This window comes from Alexandromys fortis, unplaced genomic scaffold (genome assembly GCF_014885135.2).
Source record: "Alexandromys fortis isolate MF-2015 unplaced genomic scaffold, M_Fortis_MF-2015_v1.1 scaffold_162, whole genome shotgun sequence".
NCBI classification, from domain to species: Eukaryota; Metazoa; Chordata; class Mammalia; order Rodentia; family Cricetidae; genus Alexandromys; species Alexandromys fortis.
The window spans coordinates 1,855,623-1,877,776 of record NW_026068033.1 but is presented as its reverse complement, the minus strand read 5'-3'; the positions used below and the strand labels follow the sequence as shown (position 1 = coordinate 1,877,776).

At 50.5% G+C, this 22,154-nt stretch overlaps 1 protein-coding gene and 1 non-coding gene across 3 annotated transcripts; one reads left to right on the top strand and one right to left on the bottom strand.

Moving 5' to 3' along the window:
* Window positions 1-497: 497 nt before the first annotated feature.
* On the bottom strand, window positions 498-21,834 carry Il10rb (interleukin 10 receptor subunit beta). 2 transcript variants are annotated; one of them, XM_050164825.1, is made up of 7 exons: window positions 21,635-21,825; window positions 20,225-20,348; window positions 16,818-16,975; window positions 13,953-14,119; window positions 9,645-9,792; window positions 6,467-6,624; window positions 498-1,310 (listed from the first exon to the last, which is right to left on the bottom strand). In XM_050164825.1, exons 1-7 carry the CDS (start codon window positions 21,687-21,689, stop codon window positions 1,083-1,085), a joined length of 1,038 nt encoding a protein of 345 aa, XP_050020782.1. In that variant the 5' UTR covers window positions 21,690-21,825; the 3' UTR covers window positions 498-1,082. The 2 variants fall into 2 exon arrangements, with proteins under 2 accessions (XP_050020782.1, XP_050020783.1); XM_050164826.1 differs by lacking the exon at window positions 6,467-6,624 and having other exon boundaries at window positions 21,635-21,834.
* On the top strand, window positions 10,022-10,156 carry LOC126515292 (small nucleolar RNA SNORA70). The gene has a single exon (XR_007595814.1). It is a non-coding gene; the product is annotated as a small nucleolar RNA SNORA70 (small nucleolar RNA).
* Window positions 21,835-22,154: the final 320 nt, after the last annotated feature.

Below are 22,154 nucleotides of genomic sequence, written 5' to 3'. Positions count from 1 at the left end.
TGGTGGCCAGCTTGTGGTGCTGTTGGGAAGTAGTGCAATCGTAAGAAGTAGAGCCTGGAAGGAGGAAGTTAGGTCATGGGAAGATTGCCCTGAAGAGGTTTCGGAGGACCCTGACCCTCCCCACACCTTTCCTTGTCCTGGCTACCATGAGGTGGACAGGGTCTAGCACACATTCCCCTGCGGTGTAATGCACCGGAATACAGCCCCAAAACAAAGGGGCAGAGAGACCAGGAACAGAGACCTCTGATGTCATGACACGACACTACAAAACACCTTTCTTCCTTTTAAATAGTTTATGTCAGGTATTTAGTTACAACAGCGGAAAGCAAGAAAACACAAATAAACAAATATAGAATATTCATAGAACACCAGTAATATACAAAAAACACAGGTAGGAAGGAACTCTCTTTGATCCTTGAGAATCCAAAACATCCATGTCTGTCCAGCATAGGGCCAACCACTTCTGAGATGAGGGCCGTCTACAGACATTCTTACGGTAGTGTTTCCAGTTTTGTCCCTTATTTCTGCTTGTCACAATTTAAATGTGGTTCTAGCTTCAGTGAGCACAAAGGGCTCAAATTACATTCAGTGGTCGTTCAAAAAATAATTATTTAAGACTCTCTCTCTCTTCTTCCTTTTTAGACAGGGTCTCCAGTCCAGCTTGGCCCTGAGCTCCTGCCCCTCCTGCCCCTCCTGCCTCTACCTCCCAAGGGTTGTGCTTAAAGGCAGTCACCGCTATTCCTAGCTTATATGGTGTTGGGGATTGAAGCTAGGACTTTATGTATGTTGGGTAAGCATTCTATCAGCGGAGCTACACCCTCAGCCCCTAAACTATTAGTTTTTATAAAGCTGCAAACTTCCAAACGGAGTATTTTTCTCACTGGGGCTTTGAAAACCTGGCTCTTTGGTTGTCTGTACAAGTCCAACAGCTGAGCTTCACCCTCAGTCGCTAAACTATTAGCTTTTGTAAAGCTGCGAACTTCCAAATGGAGGATTTTTTCTCATCGGGGCTTTAAAAACCTGGCTCTTGGGTTGTCTGTACAAGTCCAACACCAGTCCCTACTGGCCATCAGCCCTTCTGATCACACTTCTGAGGTGGACGTGAGCAGCAAGGGCTCCTCCTGTGCCCGTGAGGATCCCAGCTCTTGAGGTCCTGGCTCACACAGGGTCCTCAGGGCACAGCTGTCTCCGGGATTGTGCCTGCTGCCTTTAGACACTTCAGTGACGATACTCAGTCTGTCGAACACCTCGGTCTCGTCCGAGAGCGGGGAAAACAGCAGGAACGTGCTGTGGTGAGGATGGCCCAGAAACTGCGGAAAAGTTAAAGACCGTTACTTAAGAACCAAATCCTCCCCATCCCCGTTCTTCCTCCTTTCTCTGGGCTGACAAGGATTGTATGCAAAATTTTAGGGCTAGAGGATGCAACTTTAGAATGCAACAGTAGGGGGGGGGGGGGGGGGGGTGGCTCCTTGAAAACATGATCACATGACCTAGCAATTCCACTCACAGGTATGTTCTCAAGGGAAAGGAAGGCTGAAGAGACTCACTTAACTGCGAACAGCCGGGACCGCAGAGCAAAGACAAGCGTCACCCAGGGATGAACACACAAAAGACGCAAACACGCCATGCGCGGGTACTTCAGTGGCAAAGGTGCTTTCCATGCACCCCTGGTGCCCTGAGTGTGACCCCCACCTCCATGGCAGGCCAGAACCAGCTCCTGAGAGCTGTCCTCTGTCCTATACTAGGTGTAGCTCAGCTAACAGACGATTGTCCAGCAGAGGACAACTGGGCAGGTAGGTACACGTCCACGGTCCTGATCCCAGCATGTGGGAGGTGGAAGCAGGGGGATCAGAAGTTCAGTCATTCCTGGCTACGTCACGAGTTTGGGGCCAGCCTGGCTATATGAGGCCCAGTCTTTAAAAAGAGAAAGACAGGCAGATAACCAGCGTGTGGGGTTGCAGTTACGGGAGGGATCAAGAGTGATCCAGAAGATGTTAGGATGGTGACTGTCAGGAAGGAGCACCAGGGGCCGTTCAGCGGGATGAGTTCCTGCCATGCATGTGGAGAGGGCTCTGGGGGTGCGTGGTAGCGCTGGCGGCGTTGGCGGCTTAATGCCACTGAACTACATTCCGAAGTGTGGTGAAGGTAGGGGTGCTGCCTGCGTTTTACCATGGTGAAGAGGCCGGACAAGAACTGGCGCTTGTCCACAGAATGCTCAGCTGTCACTCTCCAATAGTTCTTCCGGAAAACAAGGTGCACTCTTAGCCTGATCTCCAGGCAGTAAGACACACGCCTGGCTGCCATTTCCTCTAGGAAGCGGGGTGTGTGTGGGGGGATGGGGTGACGGTGGGGGGTGTACAGGCCATGGACGGACTCATGGTGTATCTCAAGTGTCTCGGGTCAAGTTCACCAGCATCTTCTCTGGCGCTCCATCTTGACCTTTAACCTGGTAATGTCCAGTCCAGTAGCCGAGGACCACGTGTGGCTACTGGCCACTTGACAGGTGCCTGGTTTGAACTGAGATGTGTGAGCGTGAACTAGACGTGTAATAGTGAAGATTTTGTATAAAAAATGTAAAAATATTTTAAAAACTTAAAACATACTGGTTGAATATTGAAATGATGTTTTAAGATTTCCTGTGTTTCATAAAATACTGCAATGCTGGAACATCCGCGGGTTCCGCAGCGCCAGGCTGAGACCTCCTCCCAGCATCCCCAGGTCAGCATCCCTGACTGACCACGCCAAGTTAGCATGCACGGTGTGTCATGAGTCGAACAGCGGCGATGTGGGGGTGTTAGTTCCTTTGCCTTCACTGTCTAGCTCCTCTCCACGCCCCCACTGCCCTCCCAGCGACTGTGAGGCCTGCCGGCCTTGGAGGTGGGAGCTTGGTCAGACTGGCCCCTTGAATGCACTTGCCTAGCTTTGATCCATCCATCTCCCTGTCTGGCCAGTTTCTTTTAGATGGTGAAGCCAAGCAGCAAAAACACTGCGGGGGGGGGGGGGGGAAGGGGGGAAAGAGTTTAGTTCCTTCCTGGTTCTCAGGCAACAAAACGTCTTCCACCCAGAACCAAGGCCTGCCCCTCTTTGTTCTTGCTCCAACTAGGTTCACACCGGCTCAGCCCCTGAGATTCTCAGCTGTGTTGCTGCAGGGCTTGCTCGCTCGCCTTCTGCTCAGAAACGCTATGGCCACAGGTCTTGCTTCCTAGCCTTGGAGGGGGGTGCTGTCCTGCGGTACCCAGAGCCCTTTCAAAGTGTCCCTGGCTTCTAGGAATTCTGGCAGCTGGAACTGTTCATCGCTGGGTCCCTTTCTGGGACCAACACTCATAGCATAGACCGGTGTCCTCCTCTGCAATCATTCACGCCGATCTTTGGTATGGGAACACCGGCTGTCACGGTACATTAAGGGACTGGTGGTGACCATGGCATCGTTAAAGCTGGACTGAGTGGGGGATCTTCCCTAGGAAGAACCGGAGACCTAGTGCATCAGACAAGTTTGAGGAGCCTCAGGGAGCAGGCACACCAAAGAAGGCCAACAACAGATCATCCATGCCATACTGAGAAGGAAGTACTTCTCGCTGCTTGACCAGCAGATTCCACTCGTGGGAATACGGCACACTGCGTTCATCCCGAGGCTGCTGGCACTCGGAGGGGCATAGACTGGAAAAGGGCCCTGCAGCGTGGATGAGCTGTGGAGCAGGCAGTCTTGCTTAGGCCTCAGGCTGGCGTGTGACTCAGTGACTACATGCTAACCGAGCCTGGCACATGTGTGACCCTGCAGATCTGTCAAGTGTGCAATGGGGAAACACCGGATGGACTTCACGGTCAACTACACGAGGAGAATTGCAACGCAGACAGTGGAGCTATGAGTTCAGGCTGACCCATGCACCGCAGCGCAGTGTGGCCTGTGAGGACCTGGTGAAGATGGAGTCTCTGACTGAGGGAGACTAGGCAAATACACAGCCCCAAAGTGGCCACTGTGCACAGCACCAGCTCTATGTCAAAGCCAGACAAAACAGGGCCATGAGGTCACATAGGAAGGGGCTTCCTGTGCAATCTGTCCTATGACCCCAGCTGTGGCAAGACGCAATCTGTCCTATGACCCCAGCTGTGGCAAGACGCTCCACTGAACCACAACCTCAGACAAAGGCCACCTCTGCAAGGACATTCACCCAAGTGGTTGTGGTTGCTTTTCTCAAAATATTGAGCCAGCATCAATGTTGCTACTGACATTTCAGACAAGGGTTGTTGTTTCAAAACTACTAGTGAACTTTGCCTCAGTTTACCCTTAAATATGTTTTCCCTTACTTCCCTAAGTATACCAGATCACCAACACCACCACCCCTCCCCCGCCCTTCCTCTATTCACGACATGTACCCTGGAATTGCAAATTTCCCTGTCCCATCTTGAATAAAACGACTAAAAAAAAAAGAGCGCTTCTGTTATTACACAGAGTGACATTACTGTATGGCTGTTAGGCCCGTCCTGTCTTATATGAGGTTAGAGGTTGCCAGTCAACCACACACATGGGTGGTACAGTTTCCCAGCCCCCTGTCTCAGTTCTACTTATGTTCATACTGTGACCACATCAGGAGCCCCATCCTCATGATCAGATGTAGGCAGGAAGGCCGACGTTGCTCTCCAGGGAGGGGGACATAGTCTCTGGGCATCCTATCATGGGAACAAGCCCTCCACAGGTTGGGCTTCAGCCTGGGCATGTGACCAGCCTCTTGGTGTATAAATAAGAATCCCAAGACCAGGGTTGCCATGGAATCACTGGAGAACCTTACTGGCTATGCTGGTGGTCAGGGGACTAGCAGGAAGCGGGCTGGGATGTCAGGGACCTCTGCCATCACCTCCAGACCGTCTGTCTATACCACCCAACATAGTGCAAATGCCATATGAAAAGTTTTCTTGGTTATTTTTTGCAAGTATGCACTCAGTACAGCTTCATTTTGATATCTGAATAATACATTTGATATTTTGTTTGTGATCTAACAAATAAAGCTTGCCTGAAGATCAGAGCTATTAGTTAGCCATAGAGGCCAGGCAGTGGTGGCTCACACCTTTAATCCCAGAACTCAGGAGGCAGAGGCAGACTGTTCTCTGTGGGTTCAAGGCTACCTTGGGCTACACTGGATTAATCCAGTCTCAAAGAGAAACAGAGCCAGGCAGTGATGGCTCACACCTTTAATCCTAGTACTTGGGAGTCACATGCCTTTAATCCCGACACTAGGGAGGTGGAGACAGGAAGGGATATGACTGGGCAGAGAGAGGAATACAAGGTGGGAGGAGACAGGAGTGTAAGGCATTTATTCAGTCTGAGGATTTGTGGAGACAGGATCTTGCCCACTTTAGTCTGTGAATTCGGTAGTGGTAAAAGGTCTCTCTAATGGCTGCCTTCTTTACCTCTCTGTTCTCTGCTCTTTCAGCATTTACCCTGATAACTGACTCTGGTTTTTATTATTAAGACCAAATAGAATTTGTGCCACACACTACCAGGGATTGAACTCAGGACCTTACCCACACTGGTTGGCTTTTGTAAACTTGACAAGAAGCCAGACATACCTAGAGGGGACCTGAACTGAGGGGCTGCCTCCATCAGATTGGCCTGTAGGCGTGTCTCTGGGGTGTTTTCTTGATTGCTGATTGATGTAAGGGCCCGGAGCACTGTGGGTGGTGCCACCCCTAGACAAATAGGCCTGGGCTATATGGAAAGCAGGCTGAGAAGGCCAGGGGAAGAAAGCTGGTAAGCAGCGTCCAGACTGCTTCAGCTTCTGGCTTTCCTCTATGGTGGCCTGTAATCTGTAAGCCAAATAAACCCTTGCCTCTCCATGTTGCTGTAGATCATGGTGTTTATAAGAGCAACAGATAAGGCTACTTAGGACACGGGCCAAGTGCTCTACTCCTGAGCTGCGGACCTCAGCAGTTATAGACACAGTTAAAAAAAAAATATATGTGGTCTGCGTTTGTTTGAATCAACATACGGAGAAGCCACTCACACAGAAGGCTGGCTGTAGCACACACAGAAGAACGAGTCAGCCTTACAGCCTTTAGCCATACACTCCTGTTCCTCCTCTCTAAACCTCCAAAAACAGCCCTCCTTCCATGACACACACCCCAGGACATCAATCATGGTGACGTTCCCGGATGAAAACACAGTCCCCGTCCCCCTCCCTCCTCTCTCCTTTCACCAGTGTTCAGCCTGGAGCATTCTGTTCTGTCCCATCTCACAGTGAATTCTGCTCTCCCCTGCCAGAACCATCACCTTTGAACCCAAGGACTCGATGATCTGGGCAGTGAAGAAGGAACAACCCAGGTCCAGAAGGAATTCTGGAACAAACCTTTGTTGCCTTGGCACATGGGAATGGGCCAGCACATGGGCATGTAGCATGCTCTTTAGAACATGTTGCCCCGCGCTGGGCAGCCTCGACCTGAGAGACGCAGCCCCTCACCACATCCTGCCTACCTCCTTCAGGTGCTGTGGAATTGACGTCCCAGAACGGAAGGTGTGCTTGGCCTTCTTATATATGAACCACAGCAAGAAAAAGCAGCCAAGGAGGAAGAGGAAGGCCACGACGACGGAGGCCACCAGGATGATGGCCACCTTCCAGGAAGGGGTCGTTTCTGTTGGGGACAGTGGAGCAGGTTAGACTCTTGGCACACACACACACAGGGTGAGTCACAGGGATCACGCACCCATTCCAAGCACTGTGGTCAAAACAGGCCCATCTGGCTGGGCGGTGGTGGTGCACGCCTTTAATCCCAGCACTCGGGAGGCAGAGGCAGGTGGATCTCTGTGAATTTGAGACCGGCCTGGTCTACAGAGCAAGTTTCAGGACAAAGAGATCTCATCTTGAAAAAACAGAAAAACAAAACAAAGCCAGGTCCATCTGGTCACAATGGCCCAGAAACATGGCAGCTGGCTGCAGGGTCTTGGTGTTTACAACGAGTTGTTTCACCTCTTTCCTCAACCCTCTTTATAGCATGTCACACAGAAGAACAAGAAGGAAGGATCCTGGTCTACTTTCCTATTTGTAACTATGTGCTGGATATTCTGCTCTGACACCGCACATGGGCCCCCAGGGAGGCACAGGCCCCGTGAGAGCAGAAAACAGCTCCCCAAGAGGAGCACACACAAACCCAAGTGACCATCACCTTGTCCCTGGGACCGTTCATTCTTCCTGGAGTTCCTGACCAGTGCGTGGGCTGTTGTCAGCAGTGGCCACATGCCTCTGATGACTTGCAGCGAGGTTTTCTAGCAAGGCCTTCCACCCTGAGACCTCCTCTGCCTATCTGGACCATACTCAGGGTGCTGTGACCCGGATAACCACTTCTGTGATGCCAACAGGAAGCATGTCTCTACAGGAGATCGGTAGGTTTTGATAAATGCCAGCGGGCAGACCCAGATGGTGAGTGGTGATGGCACCGAACTCAGTTGGTATGTTTTTGCTCCTCTGCTTGGCTCCCCCCTCTCCACTTTCTCCCTTTTGGATGCCTCTCTGCACAGATGGAGGTTGGCAGTCACTGAATCAGTGCATCTGCTTCAGTCAATCCTGCTGGGTTATGGGGCAGCGTCCAGGAGGTCACCCTGGTCAGCTGTGGTCCCAACTTCCGGCCCTCACACCAGTCCCTTCTCCAGTTGGCCTCCCTCTACCCAGCCCTTGCCAGCCAGCATCACCTTCATGAGCAAGGGCATGCGCATCTGGTACCGAGGGCAACTGAGAGAACACCCGAGAGGGACTGTCTGTGCGGAGAACACCAACTGTCACCTACATACAGAAGACCAGAGAACGCTGACCAGGATGGTGGTCCCAGTATCCCATTGACTGTAGGCATCTGCTGGTATTTGAGCAAACTTGTCATGGGGCCTGGCTCTTTAAATGTCCGTGAATAAATACATGGATGGATATATGGATGGACAGACAGAAGGACGGATGGATGGAGACAGACAGATGGGCAGATGGAGTATTTCTATGGGTGAGAGACTGGGAAGAAACCGTCACCTCTTCAGTCTCCCTCCTTCACTCTCTGGTCTAGTGTCCACACGCACTCAACTCCTGACCGTCCTACCGCCTTACACCTTGCCGGACTGGAAGAACTACATCCCAGTCCCAGGGTCTTGTTTCACGCTGAACAGCCCTTTGCCTCGTTGGCCATGTTTTTTTTCCCCGATAAATGGAGGGTCCAGAGGGCTGGCTGGAGTGGTTCCTAGGAGGAATCTGGAAATATGAGGTCATCCTATCTCAGAAACTTTCCTGAGGAAGTTTCAGGCTTTCCTTATTATCATCCATGCAAGCTTTCACCCCAGTGTGGCAGGGTGCGCCAGTGTTCCAGGCTCTCTCAGGTGGGGCGGTGGGTGATAACAGCTAGTTTCCCGGTATTTTAGATAAGGCCACACCTGGCTGACAGTGACATTTGTGTATTTCTCAGGAAGAGTGCAGAGGTTGAGGTGGGAGGTGCCTTCGAAAGGCTGTGAACTGCAGGGTAACCTGCCTCTCCACGCGCTCGGCTGGTTCTTCCCCTGCCTGCAGACATATTTGAGTATATTATCAGCAGATCATGTTTCTTGGACTTACTTTAAGGATCTGGTGCCTCAGTTTACCTTTGGAATTAGTCTGTAGGCAATGAGGTAAAGAGAACACAACAGGGCTGTGTTTACACAGGGCCTTTTTGTTCAGTTCTCTTTGTCCTTCGCTAGCTGAGAGTGACTTTGGGCATTTCTCCTTTAAAAAAAAAGTTTGGATCGTGTCAGGAGACAACTTTATTCTGTGGCCTCAGTCAGCCTGCAGCTCACTGCACAGTCCAACAAGGCCTCATGGTGACTCTTAGGTCTCAACTGTGGGAATTACAGGCTTGAGCCACCACACCAGGCTTGAAGAAGTATTTTTAGATCAAAGTGTGTCTCTTACATCAGATTTCATGGCACCGGCAGCTCTACAGGTGTCTGCCTTTCATGCTCCCAGATTACTGCATCTTGACAGTTCTTTGGCCGCTCCCCTCCCCTCCTTTTCTCCCTCACCCTTGCCCAGCACATATATGTGTGTATTGGGGGACGTTTGTGCTGGGACAGAATCCAGGCCACACATGCTAGATAAGCATACTTTATCACGGAACAACCCCCTGACCATTGTTCTGTTAATACACAGTGTCAGAGCGCCCTGCTGGATGCCACTGTGCCCTGGCTCCATATTTTACAAGGGACCTCAAGATATAACGGTACTAGCTGAGATGCTGATATGTGCTCCAGGTCCCCAAAGTCAGAGATGTGGGGAAGGAAAAACAAGCTGTGGCAGGGCTCAGTCTGCTGGGTGTCTGAATGAGCAGGGCTCAGTCTGCTGGGTGACTGTATGAGGACCAGTTAACCTACTTCAGAGAGCTGACAGGGCAATGGAATGCAGTGAAGGGCATTCATTGAGGCAGACCTCAGCCCAGCAGGCTGGTGAGGGACAGCCAGTTTCCTCAGAATGGGGCATCTCGTTTATAGCATGAAGCAGAGCCATCGGGGTCTGGGGACCATGCAGATGATGGGGAGGCTGATCTCTAACCTGCGGTGGTATGTGAGCTGACTGTCACGATGTGGACTCATGGGTGGGGTCTACGTGCCTCTGGGGAGGCAGTTACAGGCTGCACGTGTCCACACTCACCATCGTTGGTTGTCTGCTCACAGATAGGTTTGCTCCATTCTCCCGTTCTGTTTTGATCAAGAAGAAATCCTTGAACTTGAATGCAGTAAGTTGTCCATGGCTCCAGGCCTCTGAGGACCTCGGAGTCGTACCGAGAAATGATTTGGAACTATAAAGGAGACACACACAGTGTGAAGGGACACCATCTCTCTCTTATCTCCCTCTCATAAACTGTGCTTCAGAAGGAGCCACCGGCTGGAACTCCTTCCAGCTCCCTACACATGTGACATCCTAAAGAATGTGACAAGACCAACCGTGAGGCCGGAAAACCTTTATCTCATTGCCTCAGTTCTGTAACATATGTGGCATCTAAACCATCACACTTCCTTTAAAAAATACTGTAGCCAGTTAAGGCAACAAGGTTCCTTTCCTCATGGGGGCCCAGTGTGCAGCGCCTGCAAGTAGCAGCCCCCTTGGGAGCATGCGCAGCCTGCTGCTTGTATGCATTGCTCTAAGGGCCCCTGGAGACAATTTCCTGTAGATCTTCATACCCTGCTATCCCTACTCCAGGCTCTAGACAGGTCTCTGAGGAGCCTTGGGGATGCCCCGGTGCGCACTGGCTGGGATCTGCTCTGGCCAGGCCTTTACACATGCAGCAGCAGCAGCAGCAGAAGCAGCAGCAGCAGCAGCAGCAGCAGCAGCAGCAGCAGCAGCAGCAGCAGCAGCAGACACACGTGGCTGAGACTCTCTGCAGGGCCAAGTTCGAGTTCCACATCTCAAGTGGAGCTTTGCCGAGTTGAAGGCAGATAAATTGCAGAGAAGCAGCTCATCCTGATGGCTGTAGGTTAACTATTCCCCAACCGTGGTCCACTGGACAAGTGGTGAGCCGTGCCCTCATGAGGGTTTCCATGGCGCTGTTCACTAACTAATACGTTCAGTGAATATATATATATATATACATATATATATATATATGAGTTGAACTGCATACATAAAATTTCATGTATTTGTACCTATAAATGTGACCTTATTTGGATGTAGCTCCTTTAAAATGTAAACTTATCGCTGGGCATGGTGCTGCATGCCTTTAATCCCAACACACACCACACCACACACACACGCACACATACACACTCTAAAATAAACCTTTAAAAATGATATTTTTCAAAGGATAGAAATTAGGGCAGGTCATATAGGCAGGCATCCAGGGAGAAAGCCATGTACAGAAACAACCAAGACCTGAAGATGCTCCCTGAAGCCAAAGAGAGCCAAACAATTGCCGGCAAGCCTGCAAGAGCTGGGGAGGACGAGGGGGCGAATCCCACATCTTCAGGAGAGAGGCCCTGAAGACATGTTGATCTTCAACTCTGAGGCTCCAGAAATGTTAGACAATAACATTATAATAAGTTAATAATAATAAGTTAGTTGAAGCTACTAACTTAGCTAGCTAACAGGAGTCAGGCATGGTGAGACTCTGGGTGCTCCCACCCTGCCCCCAGGTTCACAGCAGATATGTGATCCTTGGTGTGGACTCCCCTTGTACGGGGCCTGGGTGGGCTCTGACACCCAGGTCTTTGTTCTCCTCAGGATACTCCTGCTTCCGTTTCTGGTGGCTGCAGTCCCGGACTAATGCCATTTGAATTCAAATACAAGAACATCATTATTAACGATACGCTTCTGAGTTTGAGAAACCAAGAGTTCCTCAGCAAAAAAGAGGGGGGGGGGAGGAGCTGTTGCCAGCTTGTCAGTATTGATGGCAGGAACCAGATTACAGCTGTGGAATCCAAGAAGAGACAGACACCGCCCCCAAATAAACAAAGCACCACCAGCAACAACAATGAAAGACTTAAAAGAAAACATAACAAATGCTAGATTTTACTTCTAATAATTCAGTGCCTCTAACCCCTGTCATGCGATTTCTGAAGCGCAGGCACTGGGAAGTGAATGGTCCCTCTGAAATCTCCTTCAGGGCTTCCTCTTGCCTTTTATTTCGGGGTTATTCTGCTCTCATCCCCTTTTCCCCATCAAGACAGTGGAACTTCTTTCCAAAAGCCCTTCACGCCCACCCGCCGTTAGTATAGGGAACTGCCCCCCCCACCCCTGCAGCATTGGAGGGAGGTTGGCACTTTAGGATGCTACACAGTGGTGTGAGGCAGGAAGGAGGGAGCAGGTGAACTTTCTAGCATTGGCACTAGCAAAGTGACGCTAGAAGATGGAAACGCCAGCACTGCGGGCGTGTTCTAGATAAGCAAATATGAGGGGTTTGGTGCGTCACGCTTGGTGAGGGAGGCACTCGGTCATGGCGACTACGGAACTGGGTCCTTCATTAGAATACACCGGTGATCTCTGGAGAGTAGTGAATGAAAGGTCTTATCTCTGGGTTGCTGGGCTTAGCAGAGATATTATACCGACTAATGATTATGAAACGAGATATTTTGTAGGCATGCACTCACTTCCTGGAGTCTTGGCTGTGAGCAAAACCACCTCTTGCAAAGGCAGACGTCCTGTGGTTTAATGTATGTGTTTTATGATGCCACTTAAACACCATATTAAAAGGGAAGGCCAGGCTGTCGAGATAGCTTAATGTGTAAAGGTGTCTGCCACCAAGCCTGACGACCTGAGTTCAATCTGGGACCTACATAGGTGTAAAGGAGAGAGCCAACTCCTATGAACTGTCTTCTGACCTTCTGACACACACACACACACACACACACTGAAGAGCCAAACACAAATCTCAAGTTAATTTTTTTCACCCAAAAAAATCTTCCCCAGACTGGATCTGTGCTGTAGTCTGCTCCCACGCTATAATAAAGTGGGCAGTTTATAAATGAAGATTCTAGATCAGAGGAGTCCAAGATCAGGACACAGTGGCAGGCCCGAGTCTCCTGAAGACTAGCTCCCTCTGTTACCCAGGTAACGTGAGAGGACGCATCCTTTGATGACCAAGGTGGAGGTCAGAGCAGTGGCCAGCTCCCTGGCCCCTTTTGTAAGATCATTAATGGCATTCACGAGGGCTCCTGCTGGTCATCTCCCGAAGACCACAACCTAAAAACTTTTTTAAAAGATTTAATTTAAATTTTCTTCGTGTGTGTGTGTGTGTGTGTGTGTGTGTTTAATTATATCATCCTAAGCCTCTCAGGCTCTTGGGAAGAAGCGGATGAACATTTATTGGAATTCGTTTGCACAGCACATATGTCAGTCCAGGAGCACAAACGGTATTATCGCAGACGCACTGTCTGACTAATAATGAATAAACATGTCCGCAAAAAGAGAAGAGAGACTCCTACTTTTGCAGATAATGGGAAACATTTGGCCTTTGTCAGCAAACCCCGTAACCGTTCTACACACTGGGCTTTTCTTCCTGTTTTGGGAGTGAAGTTGGTTGTTGTGCCCGTTGTTAGAGCTGAGGAAGCTGAGGTCATGTGACCGGCAACACAGTGACAGAAGCAATATTCCAACCAGACTTTGGGGCTTCATTTGAAAAGAACTGTCCCCCAAGCTGTGAAGTGACCCAGCCATAAAGGCCTGATCCGGGATCTCCGGGACTGCAGCATGCCCCATAGCATAAAGAAACACATTTCTTTGGAAAGAATGTGTCCTAAAGAGAGCAACGGGGAAATACTGGATAGGAAGGGTTAAAAATGACACTGTGCTTAAACATGTCAGCAGTCGGGAGGTGTTCTTAGCATAAAGTGACTGTGGTTTGTGGGGGACGGCGGGGGTGCAGCTGACTCCAGCTTCCCCTGGTCAAATGCTGACGATGCCCTGTGTCTCCTGAAACTTCCTTTCAAGGAGAGGAAGTCTGCTGTGTGGCTCACCCTGAGAGTCTGCCCCATGTGTGTCCCTTGATGGACGGGAGTCCAGGAGCTTTTGGCTTGTAAAGGGCCAGGCTTTAGACTCCCTGGGCACCAGGTGCTGCCCACTCTGCAAGACTCAGCTTGGTCACGTGTCTCCGTGCATGCACAGGCGAGTGTGTATGGGAGCCAGATTGGCATCAGGTGTCCTCCTCTGTCTCTGCTCCCCTTGTTTTTGAGACAGGATCTCTTCCCGATTCTGGGGCTCACCCGCGGACTAAGCCAGCAGGCCAGTGGGTACCCAGCATTCTCCTGTCCCCATCTCGCACTGTGATTACAGCTGGGCACCGTCATGCCTGGCTTTTCACTTGGGTGTTGGGGAATCCAGATTCTGGTTGTCACATTTGCACAGCAAGCCCTTCCCCCACGGATACATCACCCAAGCCTCTGCGTGGCTTTTCCTGTTATCGTGGCCTACTGAACCAAGCAGAACATGGGTACCTACATCTGAAACGCGCTCAACAGCCAAGCTCACCTTCTCGCTAGTCCCGTTTTTCCAGTATTGCACTCGATAAGCCCACGAGTTATACAAGTTCTTCATGGTCCACTTCTCAGGTTCATTTTCAATTTTGGGGGCTGAGAAACGCATATGCAGAGAATCAGCAAGAGATTCTATATGCATCTCAGGAGGTCCAATGACGGCTAAGTGTAAGAACACAATAAAATGACAATCAGAACCAAATCACATTTTAAACACTTCACTTGAACAGCAGTTTTACATGTGTGCAACAAGCTACTGAGGATAACCCTGGTCTCTGCAGGCCACTGTTACAGCGCCGAGTGAGGTTGCTAAGGGAGATGGACGGATTTTTTTTTCCTATTTAAAAAGATTCGATTACCTTTGTCCTTATTAATCAAATTTAATCCATTCGTGTTCACAGTGATATATTTAGGATTATATTTAGGATTATTTCAATTATATTGTTGCATTGTTTGTAAAAATGGCTTTTTTTTTTTTTTTGCGGAGTAGGGGCTGCCCCTGTACATAGCTCACGTTAGCTCAAACGTGTGCCCAAGCCTTCTCAGTTCTGCTGCTACAGGCAGGACCACCATTCTTACAGTGATACCTAACATATTTAGGATTGTTTCAACTAGATTGTTTGTAAAAATAGCTTTTTTTTTTTGCAGGGTGGGGGCTGCCCTTGTACATATCTCGTGTTAGCTCAAACGTGTACCTAAGCCTTCTCAGTTCTGTTGCTATAGACAGGACCACCATGCTTGACAAAAAGTCTAATTTTAAATTTCTAATTGTATTAGCTTCTTCTCTTTGTTTTCTTACTTCTCCTGGCTTGAATTTTCTTCTGTTTTCTGGCCTTAAAGCTACAAATGAGATTTCTACTATTGTAGAGATTACTCATATTTATTATCTATAAGTATATGTATTTGACAGCTTTTCTGTCACTAGCTGTGCATGTGGCTAGGCTCGTCACTCCGCCTGGATCGCCATTCAAGCTTCTCTCCTGGGGCGCAGGTATATTGCGGCGCTATGGGAAGAGAGGCGTCCCTTCCTCCCTTTCCACTGTGAGCATCAAAGGCACACCGAGTCCTGAACTAGCCACGTGCTGGGTCACTGTCAGTCATCCTATGAGCCTATTATACTCCACGAGGGCAACACTGTTCCTGCTTGTTGCCGTAGTTTCAAAACTAAGACCATGCTGAGCACACAGTAGGTGCTCAGAAATAACCACAGAAGGAATAACAAAGGACTCTGGGAAAGCATGCTGAGTTATGTCCCGTGTCCTCCTCTTTGACTGCTGCTACTTTTGGGGGGCTGCTGCTAAGAAGCCATAGGGGCCTGAGTCAGCATCTTTGCTCTCTCACCTTTACATGCGTGACCGTGGGTCATGCTCCTGGATCTGTGTCTACAGGGAACTGGCCTCGATGGGATGGATGTAACGTAGGATTTAGAAACAGCCAGGCCCGGCTAGACGTACAGGAGCAGAAGCCTGTATATCAAATGGTCCCCAATGTACAATGGTTTGGCTTATGGTATGAACGAAACCAACATTAAACAGGGGCTGTACTTCTGCCTCTGATTGCAGTAGCCCTCGAGCTAAGGACCCGTGTTTCGATTTCCTTCTCAATGCAGGCAGATGGCTGTGAGCCACCACCTCCCCTTCAGTCCTGGGATCAAGAGAGAAAAAGCAGTCTTCCACTGCGTGCTGTGTCGGTGAGCTAGGGTGTGGCGGACTAGGCCTGTCAAACGCATGTTTGACTTCTGATATCTTCAGTTTATGATGGGTTTGCGGGAACGTAACAGCACTGAAGAGAGTTTAGTTTTGGAGCATGGCGGACAATGAGCTGTGTTTTTTTTTTTTTAACATTTGTTTCCTTTGTTCTTTTGAAAAGAAAATTAACTCTGAGCCTTTCCAGCTGCAGAGATAAGAGTTTTGTTCTTGTCCTAGGATAGAAGTGGGAAGAGAATGGGCTTCAGTCTCACACTGTCTGAGGGTGGCTCTCACTGTGGAAGTGGCAGAGCCCACTTGTAATAACGTGTTTATGGGCAATCCCAGGGACACGGTTCTTCCCTCTGATGCGCCTGCCAGGGCCTCATGTGTGCTTTCTTCCTGACGTCCCGTGACCTCTGACCTCTCTGCTCTCCCAGTTGCTGTATGGTGATTTGACTGGTTTCCAAACCCGATACTCTGGACACGTTCGTCCCCACAGCCCTCACTTCTGACCAGGGTGTGTTCCTTCGGCGGCTGAGCAGCCAGCCTCAGCCAGTTCTTCCACCTTCGCCAGGCAACTGCTCCTTGCACTGAGCCTTCTCTCCCTGCATCTACCTCTAACCGCTTGTCTTCTATCACATTTTAAAAATTAATTTGTATTTGACTTTAATTTCGTGTGTACGGTGTCTTGCTTGCAGGTATGTTCTATGTACTAGGTGCCCAGAGGCCAGAACTGCTGTTGGGTCCCATGAGGCTGGAATGTCACACTGTTCTGAACTGACATGTGGGTGCTGGGACTTGAACCTGAGCTCTCTGGAAGAGCAGCCAGTGCTCTTAACCACCGAGTCACCTCTCCAGGCTCATATTTCTTGGTTTAACGCCTAATTCCACAGCGACTTTCTTCCAGCAAATAGTCCCAGCTCTCCGTTTCCTCTCTTTGGAGTGCTGGCCCTAACTCATTCACACCCGGGAGGTAGTCAAGTCTATTCTTTTCCTGCTTCGCCCGTGGATTCTTTGAGGGCGCAGCTTCTTTGCTATACCCCGAGCTCCCTGGTATGGCATAAGGCATCCCTCTGAGGCATGCTAACAGTCCTTACTGCTGGACCACCACTGTGGACAGAAGCATGGAAAAAAACGACTGCGGCTAACGAAACAAAGAACAAACGGCTTACTGTCATCCATGGGGCAGAAGGTGACTCGGACCCACTCAGAGTGCTCCTCTGCAGACTCTGCCCTGACTCTCACCGTGTGGTCACCATACTTAGACAGAAGTGAGAAGTCGCACTGGGTCGAGGCAGTGTTCTTGCACTGATCTTGGAAAGACCGGTAACTACACAATCAGAGAGACAAGAGCAGGAAAGTTTGGTCTCTGGGCTGATGCTCGCGCTCTTCCCCGCGACACCAAAGACGGATGTAGGGTGGTGACGGCGAAGGGAAGATGCACGCCTCTGTTTGTTTGCTTGGTTCTGTTTCATGCTTTTAGAGAGAGTCTCCCCGGCTGGCCTCTAACTTAAGATCCTCCTGCCTCAACACCCCAAATGCTGGGGTTTCAGGTGTGTACCACTATGCCTGGAAAATTCACTAATTTGGATAAATGGTATGCACAAGGAAATTAATATTCCTCAGACTGCATGTTTCCTGAAATCTTAATGATCCCCGAGGAATCACAAGGCATATCAATACAGTCTATCCTATAGCCAAAAAATCTGTGGAGAAATTGAATTAAACAAAAATAGACATCTTGGGAACAGAGGTTCCAATAGCCCAACAAGCATTTATGGCTCCAACCCCCAGGCTGAGCATTCAGCACACGGGACTGAGAACGCTTCCTCCCTGGAGTGTGCATTTTGGAAAGCACCGGCCTACGATCTGTGAGAGGCCGACACATAGATTAGTAAATAATTAGATAACTTCGAATAATGTCCCAAGAATGAGTCACAATGCGATGTTTCTGGAAAGATTACAAAACAACTCATCCATCCTCAGGATGACAGCAACAGCAGCAACCACAGCGAGAGGGTGGCAAGTGGAAATCAGCCCCGGGGGTGTAATTAGCTGCCCCCCACCCAAGAAAACACGAGCTCCCTCCCAGCTCCCTCCCAGCTCCCTCCCGGTAAGCACAGAGCTGTCTGACTGGTTCCCATCACACCTGCATGTCTAGGTGTGAGAGCCCATTGGGCCAGCCATCCTCGTTGTCTGTTCTGGTTAGTTATCCTGTAGCTATGATAGAATATTCTGACAAAATCAGTTTAAGGCAGAAAGTTTATCCTAGCCCATGGGGGCAGATTTCAGTCCCTCACCACAGGGAAGTCAAGGCATCTGGGCAGAGAACACATGTGTGTGTGTGTTCGGCTCACTTTCACGCCTTTCAAAAGGGTTTATTTTCTTTTTATTTATGTGTATGTGCGTGTGCGTAAACTCCTGGAGGCCAGAAATGGACACTGAATCCCCTGCAGCTGGAGGTACAGGTACTTGCGAGCTGTTTCTCTCAGGTGCTGGGAGCCGAACTCCGATCCTCTGCAAGATCAGCAAGGGGCCTTAACACATGCTCTGTTGATGTCAGGGTTCTAAGGAGTACATCACAGCTCACTGCATCGTGACTGAGACCCAGAGCTTTGGAAAAGTAGGTAGGGACTGCTGAGATCATAGTATTCTACAACCTGCCTTTCCCACGTCACAAACATCTTGCCAACCGACCAGCTGCTCATGGCTACCAACCTTACGGTCTATAATGGCAAAGTCCAGGGGTCATTTCATTAAGGAGTTCTCTCTTCCTTGGCCATTTTGTTCAGCTAATACATCAGGTGGCTGACACACGTATTTCTAAGGTCATTCTGTAGTGACTCCTCTGTCCTTTTTGCCACCGATGAGCACTTTTGCTGGCAAATGTGTAACATGACTAAGTGCTGGTGGCTTTATTAAAGAGAAAGCAGTACCAGCACATGCTTGCATGCTTTCTGTCACTCGCCCGTGACATCCCCGCTGCACTGCTTTGTGTCTCTGCCACCAAGGCCATCAACAGCTAGAGACCTGTGGCCCAGCTCAGGTATTTCATTCCAGCAACAACTCCAGCTGATAGAAGAGGAAGCTAACTTTCCACAATGAAATTGCTATGTCTTTCCAGACCAGGGAGATGCAATGAGAAAAGCCGCCTCACTAGAGACGCCGCAGGCCTTCCGTCTATCCCTGGACTCTGGACCATAGATAACCATCCTGCGGTGGGAAAGAACAGCCTGTTCTTATGAAGTGCACACGGAAACGCAGGTGCGCACGGTGGTGATTTTTCAATTTTGCAGGAAGGTTGGACACATCCTGGATGCCTGGGTGTGAGCAGTGCTTTCTCAGGAACTGAGGCCTCAGACTCAGTTCCGAGGGAGCAGCTTTCTCTCCGCTTCCTGACTGGAGAGTCTGTGTGGGACAGGCACGGTCCCCGCGGTGATGGGCTGTACCCCCAAACCAAGGCCCCCACAACCTTTCCCACCTCGTGTCGCTTTGTCAGATGTCAGAGCAACAGGAGAAGAAAGGAATAGAGTAGGGCAGAGAGTTCAGGGAGGAAAAATATAGCAAATACTAAAAACCGATAAATCCCAATGTAGGTGCTCTCGTTTTACTACTGTACTTAAAATGCTGAAGTGTGCTGGGTGGTGTTGGCGGCACACACCTTTAACCCCAGCACTATGGAGGCAGAGGCAGGCGGATCTCTGTGAGTTTGAGGTCAGCCTGGTCTACAGGGTGAGTTTCAGGACAGCCAGGACTGTTACACAGAGAAACCCTGTCTTGAAAAACAAAACCAACCAACCAACCAAACAACCAAAGTTGAAATGTTCAGTTTGTATGAAATTATTTCAAACTAAGAAAAACATTAAAAACCCAGCGTGTAGGCATGGGTCACTTTATTCTCCTTTCTGTTCCTTCTTGAACTTTGCCACCCTTTAGTGTGTGTGTGTGTGTGTGTGTGTAATGACAGCTGCATGGAAAAGAGGGCGGGGCCACGGAGCTCTGGGCGGAATGCTCTCCTGTCTCGCTGAAGGGCCTGTCTGTCTCTGACGGTTCTGAGTCACTGTGCTGGCTGACCCTTGGGCGTCCTGCGCTATTGGTGTGTTACCTGTCATCCAGCCTATGGCAGTGACCAAGGGCGGGCTGTTAGGGAAGGCTGGCCCATACTCTTCACCAGGTGCAGGGACCTGCTGACAGACAGACAAGTAGAGGAGCCTGCAGTGGTCGAGGCCCATGCTGGAATGTTCTAGGAGGCCTGCAGTGAAGGGTAGGTGGCGGAAAGCAAGCGCCTTCCTGATTGTTCCGTCCACCTGGGATTTCCAGGCAGCATCCACTGCACACTGCTGACTTTTCACTGTTGGCTGTGTAACTGGGAATGACAGCAGAGCAAGACCTGGAGTCGGTGGGAGGGGCAGAGAGTGTGGACTACAGTATTTTCCTTCAGAGAAAGAAAAGGGCCAGCAGAATGACTGCCCCGGGCTGTCACAGCCACACAGGTGGAAGCGGTTAGACTCTCTCCCTCCGACTTCCAGCCTAGGGTCACAGTCCCCCACGCCTTCACATAAACAACCACCAGCCCTACCTTTCATACTGAGCTGTGAACGTCAGATTCTCCATGGGGAAAGCGGGTGACTCCCATTGTAGAATGTTCTTGAAGTTAATTGAATTCATCTTAACATTCTTAGGAGGTGGAATCATTCCTAGAGCTGAAAAAAAAAATAAATAAAGGGGCGGTGGGGAAAGACTGCAATGTTTTCCTCAAAAAGGAGACCAGCAAAATGACTACAGCCAGTATTAGCCTCCCTGAGCCCCACCTTCAAATGTGGTGTGGGGGTGTGGGGGGCGGTATTAGCTAAGCTGAGGAGGCTATGTTTTGTCTGAAGCAATAAGGAGAAGAAATTTTTAGGTAGACGATAGTTGGGGACAGATGATGGTGGCCGAAATTTGAGTGGTAGGAATGGATAAGGGGTCAGGTGATCTCAGATCCAGTTTTATAAATATACACTCCATATAGACCTGATGGGGACCCGTCGGGGCTAATGGCCTTTTCTGGCTGATGGCCCTGGAGCCCTGGTTGGGGTGGGGGTGCACAGGCATAGCAGGGAGCCCAGGAGTCTCAAATCAGCTGCAATAGACTGGATCCACCATGGAGACTCAAGAAGGGTTATCAGGGAGACGTTTGAGTGAGTGAGCCTGAGGTCGCAAAGAGTATAGCCTTGGGCTATGGTCAGACATTATTATTATTATTATTATTATTATTATTATTATTATTATTATTATTTTAGTTTTTACTAGAAAATTCTAAACCACTTATCCTGGAGTCATCAGAGATGAAGTGTGGCAGTAACTATTCAACACCAGTCTGCCATGGACTCTCAAAGTCTCATGATAAGGAAGGAGAGAAGAAAGAGGACCTCAAGCAGAACTCCGCTGAGGATGGGGAATCCCGAGAGCGCAGCGCCCAGAGAGACACACGCTGCTGAGAGTCTCCAGAAGTTATTTGGGGGAGCTGAGGGGCAGAATTCAGATTTCAAGATGTGGAGGTGTGACGAGGAAGGCGTGGAGACGGGGAGCTGGCCCGGCAGAGGAGGGGGCAGAGGGAGGGTGCGGGCGGCTGGGGAGGACTCAGGGTTAGTCCCCGAGGATCGGGACAGACACCGCGGAGTGTCTGGGTCTTTCTGTTAGTAATCTCGGGAGTCGGGGGGAGGTCTGACAGCAGCTGTGCCCGCATCCCGCTTCAGTTTCCCGGCTGGACAGCCTGTAACCCGGCTGCGGGCTGGGGGTGATGGTGGTCCACCCAGGATCCAGACAGCGCAACCCCGCGTGTGCGCGTGTGCGCCTCCCGCCGCGGCGAGGGGGTTACCTGCCAGTGCTCCCTGCCGCACAGGGTCCCTTTCGGGGCGCCCACGGGACCGAGACTTGAGGACGCCCCGCCACTGAGTTCCCAAGCCAGGAAAGCTGCCCGCCCGGGACCCCTGCCCACCGAGCTCACCTGGCAGCAGCAGGAAGCCGCCCAGCCAGCCCACCACACTCCGTGCCCAGGCCATGGCCCCGCGTCGCAGCCCCGCAGCCGGCAGCCGGCAGCCGGCAGCCGCCGGGGCCCTTCCGGGAACCTCCGCCGCGCCGCCAGGCCACACCCCTCGGCTCCCTCCGCCCGCAGCCTGCCGCGGCCAGAGCTGCGCAGGTGGCCTGAAGCTAAAGGCACTAAGAAGCCAGTCCGGGGTTACAGGGTCGTCCCCGCACCCGCCCTCATCCTCCTGTTCCCTCCCCACTTGAGTTTCTTTCCTTTCCTCAGGTAGACGGAATCCGAAGCGATCCACCTGTCTCAGCTTCCCTAGTGCCGGGCACTTTCTTTTCTTAGTATCGCTTAGTGATTTTCCCTACCGAAGCATCACTTCTCCAAAGTCCTGTCCCCCAAACAAAAGGTGAATCAGAGCACCCCTCAGCACAGTTTCGGAATGCTTTAGCGCCCCTCCCCACCCCAAGGAGATGGCGCAAGGCCAAGTTGTTCA

Bases quoted from the DNA above. Each gene is read 5' to 3' on its own strand.
- Il10rb (XM_050164825.1), bottom strand. From the start codon at position 21,689: ATGGCCTGGGCACGGAGTGTGGTGGGCTGGCTGGGCGGCTTCCTGCTG. The intron at 6,625-9,644 runs GTGAGTGTGGAC...TGTCCCCAACAG, and splicing joins TGAGCAGACAACCAACGATG to AAACGACCCCTTCCTGGAAG. The intron at 1,311-6,466 runs GTAGGCAGGATG...ACTTTTCCGCAG, and splicing joins TTCCACAGCACCTGAAGGAG to TTTCTGGGCCATCCTCACCA.